The 20,767-nt window shown below is 43.2% G+C and overlaps 1 protein-coding gene across 5 annotated transcripts in view; it reads right to left on the minus strand.

The window, feature by feature from the left end:
- The window catches only part of HEATR4 (HEAT repeat containing 4), a 62,454-nt gene that overhangs the window by 39,624 nt on the left and 2,063 nt on the right, over window positions 1-20,767 (minus strand). For 3 of the 5 annotated variants that reach the window (XR_007774917.1, XM_050957129.1, XM_050957126.1), the window contains exons 2-7: window positions 10,035-11,018; window positions 7,483-7,670; window positions 5,822-5,965; window positions 3,421-3,621; window positions 2,902-3,045; window positions 1,978-2,160 (exon numbers count right to left, since the gene is read on the minus strand). Coding sequence is in view for 4 of the 5 variants with exons in the window: in XM_050957129.1 (XP_050813086.1) it covers window positions 1,978-2,160; window positions 2,902-3,045; window positions 3,421-3,621; window positions 5,822-5,965; window positions 7,483-7,670; window positions 10,035-10,972 (1,798 nt within the window). In the remaining variant the exon portion in view is untranslated. Of the gene's footprint in view, window positions 1-1,977; window positions 2,161-2,901; window positions 3,046-3,420; window positions 3,622-5,821; window positions 5,966-7,482; window positions 7,671-10,034; window positions 11,019-12,331; window positions 12,425-20,767 lie in introns of those variants that run through there. The other 2 variants (XM_050957128.1, XM_050957130.1) reach the window with 2 other exon arrangements.

The raw sequence follows: 20,767 nt of genomic DNA on the forward strand, positions 1-20,767 counted from the left end.
AGTGTTACTGAGGTTACAAGAAGTTGTGGTGTGAGGGAATTGTATGGGATCCTTTGTGACCCTGTTTCTGATGTGAAAACTCACAGTAAAAGGGAGGGAAGGAGGGAGTTATGCCACACAGTGTAAGTCTAGCCTTCTAGAAGTGATGTCATGATACCTAAGATTAACCAGGACCAACCTTAAATGAATCCTTGTTGCTAAATACTGTTGCATATGATAAATCCAGTAGTAGGTCTACATGTTAGGCCCATACAATAAGTTTTCCATCAATGTCAGGGGGTAAGCAACATTAATGTTTAGCGGGGGAGATGCCTAACTGCTCTGCTCAGCACCAGGAAGGAGTGTTTAATGACTGCACTAGGAAATTGGTAGCCAGGATTTCCCATTTCTATTGCTGACTCTGCCAGTAACTTGTTCTGGGCCCTTGTACTCGATGATTAAGTTATTTGCCTCTGTTTACTCTTAAATAAAATGGGACTGATACTTACCAACCTCAGAGGGGTATTGTAGCCTGTAGTTCATTAATGTTTGTAAAGCATTGGGAGATCTTATGATTAAAGATACTAGACAAATGCAAAGAGCTGCTATGGATTGGGCTAAACCTTGTTATGGGTCAGGCATTGCTGCCGCCTTCCATTCAGAATAAATGTAAAGAAGCCATTGTAACCTGGTAACTGAAACAATAGCAGTAGCATCCAAAACACAGGCACATGGAACACTAAGGAGAAGCTGAGTCATGTAACCCAAGGGTCTTAAAATGCCAGGACTAGGCTTTGATTGGTGAAATTGTGTGTGTATGCGCGCACATGCACACCAGATTGAGACTCAAGATGAACTGAAGCAAGACAAACTGGGAGAGACAGAGAGACCTCAAGGACAAGCACAATGTATGACTCTAGGAGGAGCGGGGAGGGGACATGCTTGGGGGAGGGGGCAGAACTGGGTGGGAAAAGGGACCTGGGCCAGAGTGAGGCCAGGAAGAGGTGGGATGGAGTGGGGGCAGGGCCTGAGGCAAAGTTGGGGGCTGAGCACCCTTGAGGCCCGGAGGAAGCCGGTGCCTGTGGTTCCTCATGTGTTTGGAGAAGCAGGACTTTGTACATTACTAGTAAATAACAAGATTAAAAAAAAAAACACCACCAGAATCCATCATCAATTTCTACTCCCAACTGAAACACCCTCAACGCTCCAAACTGTGACTCATGCTTGAGTCAACAGAATTATTAATAAAACATTAGTCCAGAAAATGGCACCAAGCGAGTGCCACTGCTTCAACTAAGCCTCTTAGAAATGATAGAGCATTAACCACAATATCACCTTTGAAATGTGATGTGTGTGATGCACCCAGACTCCTGAGATAACTAATTTAAAAGGAGATTCCTCTTTTCCTAGAGCAAAACTAACAAATACCAGACACCTGTTTCTCTTCATAGGAAAGTCATCCAAAATATCTGCAATTAGTAGTTGGGGCCACAAACTTCTTTCCAAAGTATCTCTGCAGGGTATCAGCCGGACACAGTATTCTTCACTTCCTGCCTAAAATGTAATGTAGTATTGCTGTGCACAGCGGAACAGCTGCGAAGCCCCAGCCCAGGAGGAACTGAATGTCTTTCAAGGATCAACCAGATCACCTCTCTTTTGTCTTGAATCAGAATGACATGAAATGGGTGCATGGAAGCACTGGTGGTTTAGCACATTACACTATCTTACAAAGGTTATCAATTCCAGTACCAGGCTCCTGAGGGCTGGCAGGGCATGTAATGTTCAGAGGCAGTGCATTCCAAACTGGGACAGGCCCCCTTCCCTCACTTTCCGGTAACCCACTCTGCTAAAAAACTGAATGGCTCTGGCTGGTTCCACAGGGAGCTGCATCTGGCCTTCTCAGACTGAAGTGTGTAGCTGCAAAGCAGGGATTTTTAAGTTGATGAAGGTGCAGGAGAAAAGTAAACAACAGAGGGAAGTAGCAGTAAAACCACCTACCATGTACCAGTGCTTCCTTCATGATCATTTGTGCCTCATCATTACACATCCCTATGGTGTAGTGGCACACGGCAGCCGCCATTCTCACATGGGCATTCTCATCCCTCAGAGTCTTTCTAAGCAATGGCTGTAGTTCCACAGGCACATCCTGAATAACTGGGGCCTTTCCAATGCCACGTAGTCCTACAACTCAGAAAATAATGAGCTCTGAATAAGACAGCAGCTTCTCTTTCTCTCCCTCTATTACCCATACAGAAACAGCAACAGATTTTCTATACATTTGCCATATGGAATGTTTGACTAAATGTTCGATTTACAAATATACTGCAGTAACAATACTCTGCCTTTCTCAAACACTCCCCCATCTCTCCCCCGAGGATTTGAAAGCATTTCACACCAATAATGAATTAAGCTTCACAACCCACGGAATGGGAGCAAAGTTGATCATCCCCATTTTACAGATAGACACACAGGCAAAGAGAGGGCATGTAACTTGCCCAAGGACACATCAAGAAGTCTGTGGCAAACCTGGGGAGGCCAATCGTATCTCCTCACTCCCACCCATGTGCATTAACCATGAGACCATGGCGCCTCTCTTATTTCAATATATGCAAGATATCACATCTGGAGCCGAGGGGACTTGTTCAGAATTTACATATATTTGAAAATAAGAATAATCAAGCCCTTTGAATTTAGGGCACTTAAAACATGTCATTTATGAAATGGCTTTAAAAGACTAGGCCCAAATGGAGCATTCTTATTGTCTGCCAGTGATGTCATATAACACAGCTTCCAATAATATTCAGTAACTTCAAGGGTCAGGCCATTCCCCTTGTTTTCATTCATAAACTATATTTCATAACAACAATCTGATTCCTCACATTAATAGTGTAAGTCAATAATGTCAAATTAAGCTTCTCTCACCTGACTCCTGACTGTCACTGTCTAGTCTGGGTCGCTCCAACACTGCAGTGGCACAGGTTATTAGAGCTGTGACCCGAATGACTTCATGTATATCTGTAAGGGCCCTCATTAAGCCTTCAATAGTTGCATTCTGCCACCGGGGAGCTGAGCAACAGAAAGGAAGGAGACAGAATAAAATGTGTTCTGATAACAAAGAACTGGAATCTTTAACAGATCTACCAACTGTGAAAAAGTCTCCCAAGGGAATTGGTGGAAGCCTCATCTCTGTTCATTTTGAACTGGACAAAGCATTGGAGAATATACAGGAGAGAACAATCCTACACTGCGGGGACTGGATTACATGACCTCTTGGAATCAAAGATATTATTTATTGTTAAAAGACCTATGAATAGGAAAGAGTTTAAGAAAGGTGATCAGACACTGCCAGTTACTCTTGTGTGACCCACCAAGCAGACTAATGGCTACCTTCAGCCACTATACACTAGAAAGACTGGAATTTCAATAAGCACATCTACTCACTCAGCTTCCAGGCGTTCTTCCACTGCTCCAGCATAGTTCTGAGGATATGTACATGCTGAGGCAGGACTTCTTTAGGTTTCTTGTGCTCATTTCTCCCTCTCCTGGCCTTTGCAGGAGATGACTCCTGGCCCTTTTGTGCAAAGTCATCAGCAAGGGTAGGCAGAGCAATCCAATGGAAGGCTCCCCTCACAGGCCTCCGAGCTGCTCAGACAACATTATTAGAAACAGATTAGCACTAGCCCACTTTATCCCTTGCCTAAAATAATCAGCTAAGAAAGACCACAAACCTCAGTGCTTTTGAATCAAATTGTACGATCCACTTTTTGTACCTAGCCTTCTCTCACTAGCCTCACTGACATTAAATATTTTAAAAACAAAAAAATCCCTTACAGAATAGGGGAGATGAGGAGAAAGAGAGAAATCTTGTGTTTACTTCAGTAAATCTGTAGGGTGATGAGACAAAAATCTAAGTGGATGAAGAGATATAAAGGCAGGACACTGGATACTTTAACACAGGGGATTTAAGGATGGATGAAGACTTGGAAGCTGCCCCCTTAAGTAGAATGAAGAGTTATATCTCAAACAGTGTGTTTTCCAAAAACGTAGATAAGGCATTTTTCTAAGAAAAAAAAGGTGAATTTGTTCAATAGCTCGGAAGACTGAACCCTCTATATACTCATAGAACAGGTACAGCACAGGTCAAAGCAGTGCAAGGGACACTTGTGATTAGAGAGGTGTTTCCTCTGCCCCATGAAAGCTTGTCCATATTTGGCCAAGTTACAAGCCCCTGAAAATTGCCAGTTGCATATGTTTAGTAGAACTTGTTCAAGACTTGTCCTTAATTTTATGAACATTCCAATTGCACTACACGTGCTTCCAGGCTCCAATGAGCCTCCTGCATCATTCTGGAGGAGTCTCAAAACACTATCTCCCTCCAAATAAGACAGAAAAAAAACCCTAACCCTCCTTCTTCTCTTCTTACTACTTGTCCCCCTTGAAATATTCTTTGGCACAGGAGAGGATTCAGTGAACTGTCCAGAAAACCATAAGTTCTAGATCCACCTCTTCTGCTGACTGATGTTAATTTTTCAAACTTCAATTTTTATTGAGTATGGCATCATACCTCTACTGTAAGAGAGAAGTCTGTATCAGTGCCTTTTCATTTTATGGAGGAAATGTGAAAGATTGCAAAAGGTCACAGAGCAGGGAAGGAACGGAACTCAGGTCTCTAATATTCAGATCCAAGTCACATCCACTTAGTCGCACTGCCTCTCTGAAAGAATCTGCCAGATCTATGTATTTGGGTATGCTGGCTGTAACAGGGAGCTACTCCTGCATATATAACCCATTCTTTCAGGTGCTTAAATATCCTCCTCAACTGGCTATTTCATGGAGGATAACAGTCTACTGCTGCTTCTAGCTAAGGAGTTATTCCTTTAGCTTCAATTATAGAGATCTGTGCTGTGAATCTAAAGGTCCTAAGGTCCAAAGTCTGCTGATGACTCTTGTGAGGGCTCATTACAGTTGCACATAATATAATTTATTGTGGGTTCCTCCTCCATGCTTTTTATTATTACATTAAAAGAAAATTATTAAGGTTGCAAACTTAAGCACTCAAAAGTTAGGAAATGTCTGTGTAACCTTAATACTGCTCCTTTGTGGGTCTGCATACAATTTTCAATTACACGATAATATATTATTACAGGACTTGATACAGGGACAGGGGTCTTGCTGTAAAAGAGTGGATGAGTAAAAAACTCTTGCTGAAAGGAACCCTCCACTTCAACAGACTCTGGCTACAGAAAGCCAAATTCTCCGCACAAAAGACTGTCACCTCAGGAATCTATATTTGACCTGTGGAGGTTCCTCAAAAAATCAAATGGAATTGAGAAGTCTAACCTACAGCATGAGTACTCATCAGGGGTGGCTCTAGGGATTTTGCCGCCCCAAGCATGGCAGGGAGGCTGCCTTCGTCGGTTTGCCTGCGGTTTGCCCACTGAAGCCGCGGGACCAGTGGACCCTCCACAGGCAAGCCTGCCTGCTGCCCTCGCGGCACTGGCAGACCACCCCCCGTGGAGCCGCCCCTGGTACTCATCCTCTTTCATATCTTGATCTCACATTCAGCTTCTCTCAACTAATACTGCTCAAATGTACCCTAGAATCCTTGGCACTAGCTCATTTGGCACTTCAAAGGCTATACCACAAAAGTCACCACATTGCTTTACATGGTACTGCTTAGGAGGACTCAGTTGCAAGTAACCATGCAAGTCTACTTCAATGGAAAGCCAGAGACAAGAAACAGGAGTGATTTCCCCTAAACTATCTCCTTTGAGAGTCATGGTCTACTTGTTAAGAAGCAGTTCTCTATTCAGTGTCCCCCAGGCTGGCACAGGTCTCTTACCTGCCCCTTTCTGTGGCTTGAAACTCCAGTGCTCTGGAGGTCTCGGAAAGTGCTGCTGGAGGTGTTTGTAGTACTGATCGTGATTCTCCAGGATGAAGTGATCCTTTCCCCTCTCAGCTACCTGATGGACAATCTTGACTGTCCCTAAATGTACACAGGCACAAATAACTAAATCGGAGAGCTTCACTGTCTATATACACTGTCAGGCTTTGTAGATCAGAAACACATATCAAGAGAGGGATAAATCCATTATTTCTCCCAGTACTTCTGAGAATGCTCTGGAACAGCTATTGTTGCTGCTGGGAGGACCCTCACAATATAGCCTAGGGAGAGTTGTAGGAATCAGTTACAATGTAGCTGTGGCTTTGGAGCTGTTGGGTCCATTTCAGCAATGAATTTTACAACTTTGACCAGCATATCAGCTTTGCAACAAAGCCAGTCCAGAGGTCAATTGACCAGGGGCATTCCTGAAGCTAGATCTCTCTCCAGCAACACACAATTAGTAGACTATCTACCCACTATTTTGTCTCCTTTAAATATGGTTGAAGCTCTTTTTCCACTGAATTCTCTTATCCTGTGGATGATGGGGCAGATCACAACTTCACAGGGTCTAAACAGATAAGAGCAAGGGCTCATATGTTAGCAATACCAGCATGAACTTGGCAAAATTATTTAATGGAAGACTCTCTATCAACCCCAAAAAACAAGTTAAAAATAGTTTCAGGGACTGCCCCAGTGCCCTGCCCTCACCAAATCCTTTAGCTTTACAATCACATTTTTCTTGTTTCTTTAAAATGCTTTTCTCCCCACTGTTGCTGTGTGAAAGACCCACACAAGCTGCAGGGGAAACTAACTAAACATCCATAGGAAACACTGCATCGTACTATTCACAAAATGCTGCCAAATACACACCATGAACAAATTGAAGAGAGAAAACATTTTCTTCAATCTCTTTTTGTTATAGTGATCTTCAGTATTACTTGTAACCATAATAGGGAGATTTTGGACAGAAGTCTGGTTAAATTGATGGTGCCCCTCTAACAACTTCCTACCTCAAGCTCTAGGCACTTGTTCGATTATTTAAAATACACACAAGGAACAACAAACATCCAAACAAACAACTTGTCCATTCAAATCTGCCTCAATTGCCAAATGATAGAATATTAAGGAATATAATAAGATTATCCCGATTCTTAATACTTTCTGTCCTCCACCTTTTCCCATCCCCAAAAGCCCAGAAAAATAGACAGACCTTTCAGTGTATCCTAAAAAAGTCATCTGTAGGACCAATGAAGCGAGTGAGTTCCAGAGTCAAGGACCCCTGATGGTGCAGAGAGCTCTCTGCGTGCAGCAGCAAGCAAGCAGGCTGTCGCATTCTATGCTAACAAGTTTTCCAGATGGGCTCAAGCTGTGGCCCACATAGAGTGCACTTCATTATGAGACACTAGTCCTTTGGGATTAAAAGTGTTAATATGGTTAAATCAAGAAACTCCTACAGCTTTTACAACAGTTGCCCATATTTTTTAGTTCATAACACTTGATTCAAAGTCACTAATCCTCCTGGTTCCAGGTTGCTTCCTGTGTACTCGGGCCTGGCCAGATCATCCATGCACCACATAAAACCATGCATAGGAATTGGTAGGAGTTTTGGTTCACATTACCAAAGTAGAGCTCCTGCTCAAAGGCATTCTTAGTGGAGTAGGAGTATTTCCCAACACGGGAGTTCAGTCGTTCCCGGTTCTTCAAAGAAGACGCTGGTCTAAGACACTTCTTTCCTATTATATGAGCTGTACTGTTGGTACCAACTGGGTCATCTGTCCAAAGCACCCTCGGGCAGTAAGCAGGTACCCTGACAGAAAAGAAACATGCTGTTAGCCTAGCACTGGCTTATAGAGGGAGCAATTAGGGGGAAAGGGGACAGTATGGGCAGGAGTGCCCTTTTGCTGTATTTATCAAAAATTGCATTTAATATCCATTGTCTGCTGTTCTAAAAATATTCAAATAGCTCTCAACTTGGCATTCCAGGAATGCTTACATTACCTTAGTCATTACCTATTTCATCTTGATATGCTGCTTCATTACACAAATGCTTTATTTTTGCCACAGCTCACTCCTCTTTGCTTCATTCAGCACTCACTTCCTTGCCTTCTCACAAAGAAAAAAAAATTCCCTTATGTCTTGGGAGGAGAGATGGGGATACATTTATCTTCTGTGTGCACTTCACAATTTTGAGAGATGCTCAGATAGGTGATAGGCATCATATCAAATACACAGATGTAAGGCCATGCTAGCCACTCTGGGGGGAACGAAGAGATCTCTTTAAGACAGATTTTAAATTAAATCCTTATCAGGATACCTATGCATGTTGGGGCGGAAAATGACCATAAACTGCTGGTCAGGATGGCTTCTTGTGAGTGTGCACTATCACTACACTAGATGAAAGGCCAACCTGTCGCAAAGACTACGAGTATCGCTTTAAACATTTCTGTTCCCTGGAGCAACTTCAAGATCATCTGCGTCACTCCACTGACTATCTGCCATCACAGCACTTTACCATCATCTGAGTAGAATCAGTGAACCCATTTCCCTCTGCAGAGTACCTCTGTATGGAACTGCCAGCCAGGCTGAAAGCACCTCTCAGGGGAGGCTAGCTGAGCATCTGTAACAGACCTGGTCCTCAGTAAGCCACCCAAACCTGCTAGAACTATATGTGTCAGAGCAATAACCAGGTTATATGATTCATGTGGGACCCCATTCCTTGACTGAGGATCTATAATGGCATCAGAAGAAGCCATGTTTTACCCCTCCATCTCCCAACATAAGGAAAAATACTATGCTGGCAGTCACTATTAAATGAGAAGTCTTGCATCTCAGTTACTGCAACATGCTCTTCTCTGGCCTGGACAAATGAAAACTTCTCCTGCTCATATCCATTCAGAATGTTGCTGCAAAGATCATTTTCCTAGCCTGTCACTTTGACCACGTCACCCCTCTCTTTGCATCCCTACACTGGCTCCCCCTTCTCTACTGAATCAAACATAAGCTACTTGTCTTCACTTTCAAAGCACAGTCAATCCCACCCTTTCTATCATCTCTTATTTGCTATTGAGCTGTTGAGGCATGCTTCTGATTGGCCTGTGAAGCCAGCCTCCATTGCCCACTGATTAAATTTTCAAATAAACACTTTCATGCTTTTTCCCATGCTGCCCCTCAAATCTGGGAGAAGCTCCCCATAAATATCTGCAAAATTCTCTCATTGACATCTGTCAAGACCCTCCTCAAAACTTTCCTTTGCCACGATGCATACAAAAAAACTTATCCCCAGTTAGGCTGTTGGTGTGCTGAGACTACTGCCTATCATGCTGGCCAATACTGTCTTATTGATTCCTCACAGTCTCCCTCCTCCCCCCTACACCTGTCTATATCTGTTGTCTCTTGTTTTATATTTAAATTATAAGCTCTTTGGGACAGGGCTTGTCTTTATGTTCTGTGTTTGTGCAGTGCCTAGCACAACGGGGTCCTGGTGCATGACTGGGGCTTCTAGGAGCTATGGCAATATAAATAATAAGATAAGGAGATGGGAGAAAGGGAAGGGTAATGTTAGCCTGACAATGAAAGATGTGGGTATTAGCTCACCTTGAAAAGCCTAAGTTGAGCTAGCTGGGAATTTTCCAATGGAGCATTTTTCGGTCAAAAAATGCTGATTTATTGAAATCAAAACATTTTGTGGGAATGTGTCAATTTTGATTAAACTTTCACAGAAACCTGCTTGTTTCCTCCCAGCTAGCCTGCCTCCCTGGTTCCTGGGCAGGCTAACTGGATGACAGCAGGGCAGCCTGGCCTTTTAGGGTTCCTGCTCTGCAGCAGCCTGGCTGATGGCTGCCAGACAGACAGAAATCCCAGGGCTTTCAGGACTTCCTGGCTCCTGGACAGCCCACCAGGCAGGCATCTGAGGAGCTGGGAAGCCCTGAGAGCCTTGGAGAACATATTGTGTTTTGGAAACACGAATACATTCCTGTTTCAGTGTTTCTGAAACAAAACAAAATGCACTCCCAGTTCCTCAAAGAATTTCTTGGTTTTGGATTTTCAAAGCATCTTCCAAAACGTTGACATTTTTCTACAGAATTGGGAATGTGTTTGCCACTCAGTTCTAAGCCAAAAGAGGGAATTGCATGTACTGCACTATTACACCTGTTGAATGAGTCCTTCTTACCTGTAATAAACTGGAAGCAGTGTCTCTGGTTTCTTCTCCACATGGCTCTGGGGACTGACTTCCATAGCATCTTCTTCTGCTTGAATTGAATCCAACAGTCTCAACTCGCTTTCAGAAGAGAGTTCATCCCTGATTCTGTTCCAGTCAAACTTTTGTTTCTTGAAGCCATGAACATTCTGAATCCAACCACCCCAGGCAGTCTGCTGATTCACAATCCACTGAGCTGTGGACCTATTCAGCTTCTCCAATAGCATTTGCTCCCATCCCAGGGCCTCGCTCTTTGATTCTTGGATGTTATCTGTGGGTACTCTCTTTGCCTGTCTTCTGGTCATGGAGGATGATAATATTTCATAGGATTCTGTTAGGAATGTCTGTGAGGCAGGAGACTCACAAGGAAGAGAAGGAGTAATAGGTGGCAGAGATGACTCTCTGAGTGAGCTATCCAGTTTGGCGCTCGGCAGTCTCTTTTCCATAGTGACTTTAATCCTGGTGTCCTTAGGTGGGGAAAAATCCAATTTCATATGGCAAGGTGGTTGCTTCAGAGGGCAAAGCTTGAATGGTTGTTGCCCTACTTTCTTAGCCATGGGTTCTTTCCTTTTTGGCTTTTGGATGATGTCAGAAGTACTGTAGAGATCCTTGAAATCACACTCTTTATAGGGCAGGCTTTGTAGTCCTCTGTGCTTCACAACTTCTTTGGAGAACTTCAGATCTGTGGCTATATTCAAGAAGTATTTTTTCTGGTAGAGCCTATAGTGCTGCTTGGAAAGGCAAAAGTCTTGCAAGGGCATGGAGGCCTTTGTAGTCTGAGAGCTCACAGTAGACCCGCTGTGCAACACCAAGCGCCCAGCTGGGTCATCACTGTCCTCAGAGACTGTGACCCTCAGTTCAGCATCAAGAGGGAATGGATTATTGCTGTTATAAAAGGCTGATATTTTCATCCTGCCAGCAATGGTGAAACGCCTCAGTGCTGCTGCTGACAAAACACTTTAAAACATAAAGATCAGTTTGAAGAGCTATGTTAATACATCAGCATCTCATAGTTCTCCAAGGCATTGCTGGAGTCCATCAAAATAATGAATGTTACAAAGAAGAAGGCCACCCCAGTTTATCCCATTCCATCATGCAGGAAAGGGGAGCTCCACCATAGCAACTTCCCCTATTGCCAGTTGAAGCATCTTTTAATACTAAAGATGCATTGAGTTTGCATTTCTAGAAGACACACTTTCCTAGCACCAGCTGGTGTGAAGCTGATTTGGCATGGGAACAGGACAGCAGGTCAGCAACAGTGCTGATAGAGCTGGTACAATTAACTCCTTAGCCAGGTTCAGCAAAGCAATTAAATACCTGCTTAAACTCCACTGAAAAGGATCTTAAACATGTGCTTAAGTGCTTTGTTGAACTGGAGCCTACACTTCTGTGAATGATAAAGGAAGGACAAAGGAGAAAAGGAACGGAGAATGGAACAAAGAATAAGCGAGAGAAAAAGAAAATATGCAAAGATCCACTCTTTCCCATTAACTTGTTCTCTTTACTCTCTGATACAGCCATTCCACATCACAGGCAGAGCACAGGCAGATGAAATTCATACTACTCCCACATCATCCTGCCCTGACAGAGAGGAGCACCCATCTAGGAGTAAAAAAGACAAGTTCCATCTACATTATTCATTCAGTCCTACCATATTTTATTGCCCTTCCTCCTGCCCCACCCCTCAATCAACACTGCTCTTCCATGCTGTAAGAGTCCCACAGACATATCTTTTGACTTTTTTAGACCTTTTATAGGGAGTTGTTCCTGCTTGCAAAAGTTGCTGGATTGATAGCCTTGGAAAATGAAGGGCTCCCTTTGTCCACAGAACATGTGGGAGTCATGGAAGCTTTCCCACCCCATCAGGATGCCTCACCCAAACCAGAAGGGACCACTAAGTTCCCCACTCCGTTAGCCTTTCTGCCTATACTTCCATTTAGAAAGGTGGCTTTGTAACAGACAGTTGTCCAATAGGATCTCTGGCCTCCAAATTCATTTCATACAGTTGACTTCATCCACCCAGTGGTAACAACAACTTTTGTTCACTACTACTCTCAGCGGGATTTGAACCAGAAACATTGAGATGAAACACTCAATGCATAACCAATTCCCTGATCCCATACCCCATCTGATTTATTTTTCCTATCAGTCAGCACTTGCTGTTTGACTCATATGCTGTACGATTCCACTAATATCATATATGAACTCTACTGAAGCTAGCAAAAAACAAAAATCACCACCTAGAAAGGCAGGAAAGACTTTGTATTTACCTTACAGAATGGCTCCTACAGTCTTGGTCTTGTACAAACAGCCACAATCAGCTATATCTTGCATGCTAAATCTCAGTTTCTTTGGATCTCAAAGGCCCACCCCCAAGCTGTTTACAGTAGTTGCCTGGCAACTGGTGATGTACTTCAATTCCACCAAGTGTCATTTGTCCCTATAGACAATCAGTTATTCATTTTTAAATAAAGCTCTCTATTTTTAAATAACAGAAACACTTACTTATTATTGAGAGTTACCTCATTTTGTTAGGGATTTTTTTTAATCTTCAATTTTACATTAGCTTTTATTAATTGTTGTTAGAGCCTTTTATGCAACACTATATAAGGTCCAATCAGCATTCCTACATAAATCTGATTTTTTTATGGGACAAATACTTGTGCTTAGCATAAACACAGTGTATAAGTTCTCATTCAGAGACCATTATCTTTGGCTCTCCACTCTCCACAGTATTGTCTTAAATTTTGATCCTACGACAGATCATAAGTTCTGCAGGGAAGAGATTTTTTATATTATGTATCTTGTGTAGTGCCAAACATGTTGTCAGCCCTTAACAAGTGAAAAAATAAGATGGGAATAACTGTTTGAATTTTTTTAGACTAATTTCAAGATGGGTCTACTTTATTTTGAAACAAAACTTGCCTCACTTTTGTTATTACTTTTTATTTGTGACGTTTCAACAGTTTACAAACATTTAAAAATAGAGGGACAGCCCCTTCCTTTAAGTAGGTTACAGTCCAAAAGATCAGCAGAAAGAAGACAAAAGTACATTGGGAAACCCAGAGGACAGCAATAACTTATCTAAGAGAGATAATACTAGAAGAGATTTGTCCAGAATGAATACAACTATATAACCGCCTTTCATTGCAAAGGCACTGATCTCTCACTTACACACTTACTGCAATTTCAGTGGCCTGACAGTCTGTTTGCTGTCTGTAAATAGCCTGAGAACAACATGCTCCAGTCACATCCCCAGCATGCCCCACTCCACACCCCCAACACACACTTGGCTTGTAGAGGTACCAGCACAGAGATATTCTAGCAGGTCTGCTCAAGCCAGGCAACCCCCTTATGCCGGTTTCTGCTCCCTTAATGCCACTCGAGAAGTGTAAAGGGGGACAGGGCAGAACAGAGAATCAGGCCTTCAACCTTCAAATCTTTCCTTTAAAAAAAACACATTTCTTTCAATTTTCTGACCTCCACTTCAGTGCTATCCATTTCTCCTCCTTTGCCCTGCCTTGTTCTCCAGTGTAAAAATGTGTTCACTCATTCAAAACATTTCATACGTTGTTTGTTGGTACTTCCCCTGTTCCTTCATTTGTTCTTCGTCTGTTGTTCATTGTAAGATCTTTGGGACGTGAACAGTGACTTTATTTCTGGAAAGCACCATACAAGCTTTTGTAGTGCTATATAGATATTTCATCCTCCTCATGCAGGCTGACCAGCTCCATTTCTAATAGAGCAATGAACACATAGCACCATGAAATCTCTTCCCCACCTTAACCTGGGTCTCAATCTGCAAGAGATTGCTTTTCCGCCATGATCAAATGGAAGAAGTTTGCTTGAGCAGAATACAGTAAGGATAGAGTCAGGATGGAAAGGAAAACAAGGCAATTAATGCATTCCTACACGCTCAACCCTCCCCGGGAAACTCTTGTGGTTTGTCTACATGGTCAGTTACCTCAGTTTGCCATGCACTATAATCTACAGTGTGTTGCAGGCTAGAGCACTAAGTTGCCATGTGAGCCCTGCTACCTCACACTAGAAGTTCTATAGTGTGCTTTGACCAACTGGTGCTTTACACAGCAGTACATCAAAATGTACTGAGGAACTTTTAGTGCACACCCTGGGTTGCTGCATACTAAGTTCCTGTGTGGACAAGTCCTGAGTTTTTCTAACTCAGCAATTCTTCCTGTGTGTTTTCCCAGTCTGATGTGGTGAAGGGCTCCTTCCCAGTGTTATACAATCACTAATCTGCCTATCAACAACAAGATGTTTATTTCCAATTTTAGTTTCTTTATTAAGGCTATTGGCAAGTGCTTTGGAAATACCAGTTTCAAAACCATCAGGACACTACAGTCTACAATTAACTTAATTGCTTTATAAACTCTGGTCCAATACTTGCCAATATAAAAACCCACCCAGTAATGGGCAAGGCAAGCCACATCCTCTCCAGCATATGCAAGAGGCAGCACAGTTTACAGTATCTAAATTTTGATAGTGTTCCACAATTTCAGTCAGCATTTTGTTTTGTTTCTGAACAGGAAGGAAAAACAGCAATCTTTTTAGCAGCCCATGAACTTGTCTAAACCCAGTTTGAGAATCAACCTCCTGGTTATCACCACATAAGAGATGCAGAGCCTTGAGGTGGGTACTTGGAGACTAGAGCTTCTCCCGCTCAATGAGTACATTGAGGGTATGTCTACACTGCAATTAAAAACCCATGGTTGGCCCATGTCAGCTGACTCAGGCTCATGGGTGTTGGGCTAAGGGGCTGTTTAATTACAGTGTAGAGTCACTTGGCTAGGAAAAAAGGGTATGAGAGTGACTGGGTGGATGGAGAATGTGATTTCTATCAGTAGCTTAACAGAAGGCATATTGCTCATAGAACCATTATTAGGTGACATACACTTCTCTCAGCATGCCAGAAGCACATCCGCACAGCTTATTGGGCCCCCCACCCCAAACACTGCTCACCCGCTGCATCTGTGCCATTCCTGGTATACTTACATACACCACTTGCTCTAGGAGTCTGATTTGTCTTGCGTACCCTAAGTTTCATCTCACCTAAAAACTACTTGCTTACAAAATCAGACATAAAAATACAGAAGTGTCACAGCACACTATGACTGAAAAATTGCTTACTGTCTCCTTTTTACCATATAATTATAAAATAAATTGATTGGAATACAAATATTGTATTTACATTTCAGTGTATGGAGCAGTATAGGCAAGTCATTGTCTGTATGCATTTTATGCAGCCTGTTGTAAAACGAGGCAAATATCTAGATGAGTTGATGTACCCTCTGAAAGACCTCTGCACACCCTCCAGGGGTATGTATACCTGGTTAAGAACCTCTGCTCTAGTCAACAGCCAAGGTCTGTTTCCTCCTGGACCTTAATGCCTTTTTCCTGAGCCTTTCCTTACCTTCTGGCTCTCCCCGCTTCTTTGGGTTTGTCAACCCCAGAATTCCCTTCTTCCAGGGCGTAACTGTAGGCTACCTGCCTCTATAGCCCCTCTTCTGCTGGGTTGGCAATTTTGGTTGGATGTATTTCTTGAGGTTTCATCACAGGACATAATTTTTAATTAAAGATTAATCTCTAATTCCTGGAGACTCCAGGGCAATCCCGGAGGGTTGGCAACCCTATCTGCTGTTCTGTTCCGTGGCTTAATAGACGCCCCACTGTTCCCATACAGATAAGCTTCCCCTAATTAGGTCTTTCCTCTCAGCCCTAATTCTCCCATCTTGTAGCCTAATAGTTTTATTAGCCCATCTCGTCTCCATTAACCCATCTGGGGAAAGTGTGGGGTGAACACCTCTTCAGATCCTCAGTGCTGGTTCACTCCTTGTGCAACCACATTCATAAACACTTCTCTGTGCTCTCCGACACCTACATGATGGCTGCTTGCTCTGCATATCCTATGTTCCTCCCACCACATGTGACCCCATCACTATACAAATGCACATCACTCCTGGAGTCCACCAAAGGGGTGGCAATTTAAATACAGTTGTTACTAGGAGCACAACTTCCCTGAACAATGGGGACAGTGATGTGTGTTTTGTTTCATTGAGTGTCATGCTAGCTAGTCAAATTGTAATTCGCTTATCTACCTTCTCTGATAGCTTGAACTATAGTGGAGATTATAATGGTTCCCTCACTTAGGCATCTAGAGTCCATACAATACATGGGGAGAGTTAGGCGCCTAACAATGAGCCCCTCAAAGGTGCCTAAGTCCAGGCTGGAAGGAAGTGCCTATCTCTGGAGGATGGCATGGACTGCACCCTCAGAAAGTTTGCAGATGACACTAAACTGGGAGGAGTGGTAGACACACTGGAGAGTAGGGATAGGATACAGAGGGACCTAGACAAATTAGAGGATTGGGCCAAAAGAAATCTAATGAGGTTCAACAAGGACAAGTGCAGAGTCCTGCACTTAGGATGGAAGAATCCCATGCACTGCTACAGACTAGAGACTGAATGGCTAGGCAGCAGTTCTGCAGAAGCAGACCTACGGGTTACGGTGGACAAGAAGCTGGATATGAGTCAACAGTGTGCCCTTGTTGCCAAGAAGGCTAATGGCATTTTGGGCTGTATAAGTAGAAGCATTGCCAGCAGATCGAAGGACGTGATCATTCCCCTCTATTCAACATTGCTAAAGCCTAATCTGGAGTACTGTGTCCAGTTTTGGGCCCCACACTACAAGAAGGATGTGGAAAAATTGGAAAGAGTCCAGCGGAGGACAACCAAAATTATTAGGGACCTGGAGCACATGACTTATGAGGAGAGGCTGAGGGAACTGGGATTGTTTAGTCTGCAGAAGAGAAGAATGAGGGGGAATTTGATAGCTGCTTTCAACTACCTGAAAGGGGGTTCCAAAGAGGATGGATCTAGACTGTTCTCAGTGGTAGCAGATGACAGAACAAGGACTAATGGTCTCAAGTTGCAGTGGGGGAGATTTAGATTGGATATTAGGAAAACTTTTTCACTAGGAGGGTGGTGAAGCACTGGAATGGGTTACCTAGAGAGGTGGTGGAATCCCCTTTCTTAGAGGTTTTTAAGGTCAGGCTTGACAAAGCCCTTGCTGGGATGATTTAGTTGGGGATGGGTCCTGCTTTGAGCAGGGGGTTGGACTAGATGGCCTCCTGAGGTCCCTTCCAACCCTGATATTCTATGATTCTATGATTAAGAGCCATGAGCTCTCTCCTGAAGTTAGATGCTTAAGCCAAGTCAGCCCTTTCTTACACAACATGGAGGAGCTGGCTCCACTTGTACTCAATAGTCCAATGATTAGCGCACTCACATACGATGTGGGAAATTGGGGTTCAAGACCCCAATTAGAATTAGGCAGAATTGGTAATTGACTCTTGGTCTCCCACAGTCTGGTGAGCATTCAGACTGCTGTGTGTAAGCAGGGCACCTCTCACAGCCAGCAGGACTTTGGCAGCTTTGTGCAGAGCCACGAGATTAAAGGTGGCACCTACAAAGTAAGATTAGTTTTTTGAGGATCTAAACCAGGGGTCCCCAACACAGTGCCCATGGGCGCCATGGCGCCCGCAGGGGCATCTAAATGTGCCCGCCTCCTGGCCGGCGGTGGAGCATCCGCCAAAATGCCGCCGAATTTCTGCGGCATTTCAGCAGCAACGCCTCTCAATGACGCCCCTTGCCGCTGACAAGCGGCATCATCAAGAGGCGTCGCCCCTGAATTTCTGCAGCATTTCAGCGGCGACATCTCTCGATGATGCTGCTTGCCACCGGCAAGTGACGTCATCAAGAGGTGGCGCTGATGAAATGCCGCAGAAATTCAGTGGCATTTCGGCGGATGCTCCACCACCCCCACGGTCCTTCATCTGGTGCCCACCAGACAAAAAGGTTGGGGACCACTGAGTCATACTGTACCGTATGCCATCCGCAAGGCAAGGGAAGGGAAGGGGATGCTGCTGTGTAGCGCTGCAGCACCGTGTCTGCCAGCAGCATCCAGTAGACGTACGGTGACATTGAAAAAAGGCGAGAAAGGATTTTTTTCCCTTTTCTTTCACAGAGGGAGAGGGGTGGGGGGAGACGACATATACCCTGAACCTCCCGCGACAATGTTTTTGATCCTTCAGGCTTTGGGAGCTCAGCCAAGAATTCAAATGGTTTTCGGAGAGTGTGGGAACTGTGGGAAAGCTACAGTCATCAGTTGCCCCTCCCTCTGTGAGCATCCATTTCATTCTTTGGCTTTCTGGTACGCTTGTCTCAGCTCCTTAAGTTTCAGCACTGTGTTGAGTCCCTGTTGTGGCCTCTGTCCATCATAGCCTTGGAGATTTTTTTCAAATGCTTTGGTATTTCATCTATTGGAACGGAGTTCTTATAGAACAGATTCATCTCCCCATCAGAGATCAGATTCAGTATCTCCTGTACAGTCCATGCTGGAGCTCTTTTTTGATTCTGGGACTGCATGGTCACCTGTCCTGATCAGCGCTCCATGCTGGGCAAACAGGAAATTAAATTCAAAAGTTCCCAGGGCTTTTCCTGTCTACCTGGCCAGTGCATCTGAGTTCATATTGCTGTCCAGAGTGGTCACAATGGTGCACTGTGGGATAGCTCCTGGAGGCCAATACTGCCAAAATGCATCCACATTACCCAAATTTGACCTGGCGATGTCGATTTCAGCGCTAATCCCCTTGTCAGGGAGGAGTACAGAAATCGATTTTAAAAGCCCTTTAAGTTGACAAAAATGGCTTCATTGTGTGGAGGGTTCAGGGTTAAATCGATCTAATGCATGGCTTAGAGACCTTAACTGCACTTTGTTGGCAATGATGACACATTTTTCTCATATACTGTCTGACAATTTGGAGACTAATTTAGTGTGGGAGATCAGTCTGGAGTCCAGGGGTTAGGATGTTGTAACTGTGAGATGCTAAGTGAAAAGTTGCTAAACTGTGTGGTAACACTATGGGTATCTCCAAAGGGAAGTGAATCTACTTCAGAGCTTCCTGATAGCATCCAGTCATTTGCAAAAACTTACAGTTTTGCAACACTGGAAGGACTAACACCAGCCGGAGAGTAGCGGAATGTTTGTTAATTGCATATTAACATATCTTCCAGGACACTTAAGCCACCAAATGACCACATGGGCCAATAAAAAGGGAAATTTCCAGTTCTGTAGTGAAAGTTCAGGTAGAGAGAAACTTGCGAGACTCACCATGGGTCTGACCATGGAATTGTGGTTGCCAAAATCTAGAGAATTTCTAGTATTAGAGTTAGGATCCCTTTTGCTTTTGGAGAAATCAGAATACTTTTGACCAGTTTAAAATCCTAGAACCTTCTCTCGGACATTGTTTACACCTCAATTATGTTTAGTTGCCAAAGTTGCAGATTGACAGCAATGATAAAGACGTAGCGAAGAAGAATCACACACCCCAAATGAAAAAAGAATTTCAACTTCTTCAATGTCATTCAGCTTCCTTCTTTACACATAGGAATTCTGAGAATGTTTTTTCTATCTTCTTAAGAATACATCCAGAGATATTCAGTGGCACCATATCAAATCAATAATTTATCTTGGGATAATGTTCATTTCTACAATGTTAACACGTCCCCACAGAAAAAGATTTGAAAATGTTTACATATTTTGAAAGAGTCTCATGCTACATCTAATGTCAGTAGAGTTTGTGGGGTAGAAAGAGGTGGTTTAAATTGTTGAGCCAAGTAATTTTATTCCTAAAAAAATTATAATCTAAAGAGACAAAAAATGGTTGGCCAAATCTTAATAATTACCTCTCAATGTCCATTTAGGGACGTAAAGTACTCTGTTTTAGTCACATACTATGTCTTAGGGGACACCACAATTATGAACAAGCAAAAGGATTTCAATAATTAACTATTTTCTTGTTAAAGAACAAAAAGAAAATAAAAACAACAAACAATGGTTACTTTGGTTACAACCTCTTTTGTAAATCTCTCTGTGGAGAGCTTTTAACAGAGATTACACCTTTTGACAGTGAGCCCAACTTTGTTAGAGCTGCTCCTCCCTAGATAAATTAAGACCAAAGTATATTATTTCCAAAATGAGTAATAAGTCCTGCTTTATCACAAATAACTAAAATAATTCATAGATGCAGAAAGGCATTTCATTTAACGGCAGGTGAGTCTTGTTTGGTATCTCACGGATAACCTAAATAGTTCATTAATGAGCAAAGGTAAGTGATCTTAACTGAGTCTTTTGAAACAAAGATGATATTTAAATTCAGTTAGTTAAAGAAAGTCATTCAAGGATCCACCTTGAGACAGAATAATTAAAGAATATTAAGAATCTTCATATTAAAATTAGATCCACTATTTCTTTGGCTATGTCTACACTAGAGACCTTACAGCTGTACCACTGCAGCTGCACCGCTGTAAGGTCTTCCGTGTAGCTGCTGTATGCCGACGGGAGAGAGTTCTCCCATCAGCATAATTAAACCACCCCCAACAAGCAGCAGCAGCATGTCGGTGACAGAGCATCTTCCGCCTACATAGCTGTCCATACTGGCACTTCTGTCGGTGAAACTCATTTCACACTCTGATTGAAAAAAGTTTTAGCAAGAAAAGTGCTAGTGTAGACCTAGCCTTTGTTTACAAAGATTAGCAAATATCTCCTTTTCAGCAATACAGTAACTCCTCACTTAAAGTCATCCTGGTTAATGCTGTTTCGTTGTTACGTTGCTGATCAATTAGGGA

This window comes from Gopherus flavomarginatus, chromosome 5 (assembly GCF_025201925.1).
Source record: "Gopherus flavomarginatus isolate rGopFla2 chromosome 5, rGopFla2.mat.asm, whole genome shotgun sequence".
In the NCBI taxonomy this organism is placed as follows: domain Eukaryota; kingdom Metazoa; phylum Chordata; order Testudines; family Testudinidae; genus Gopherus; species Gopherus flavomarginatus.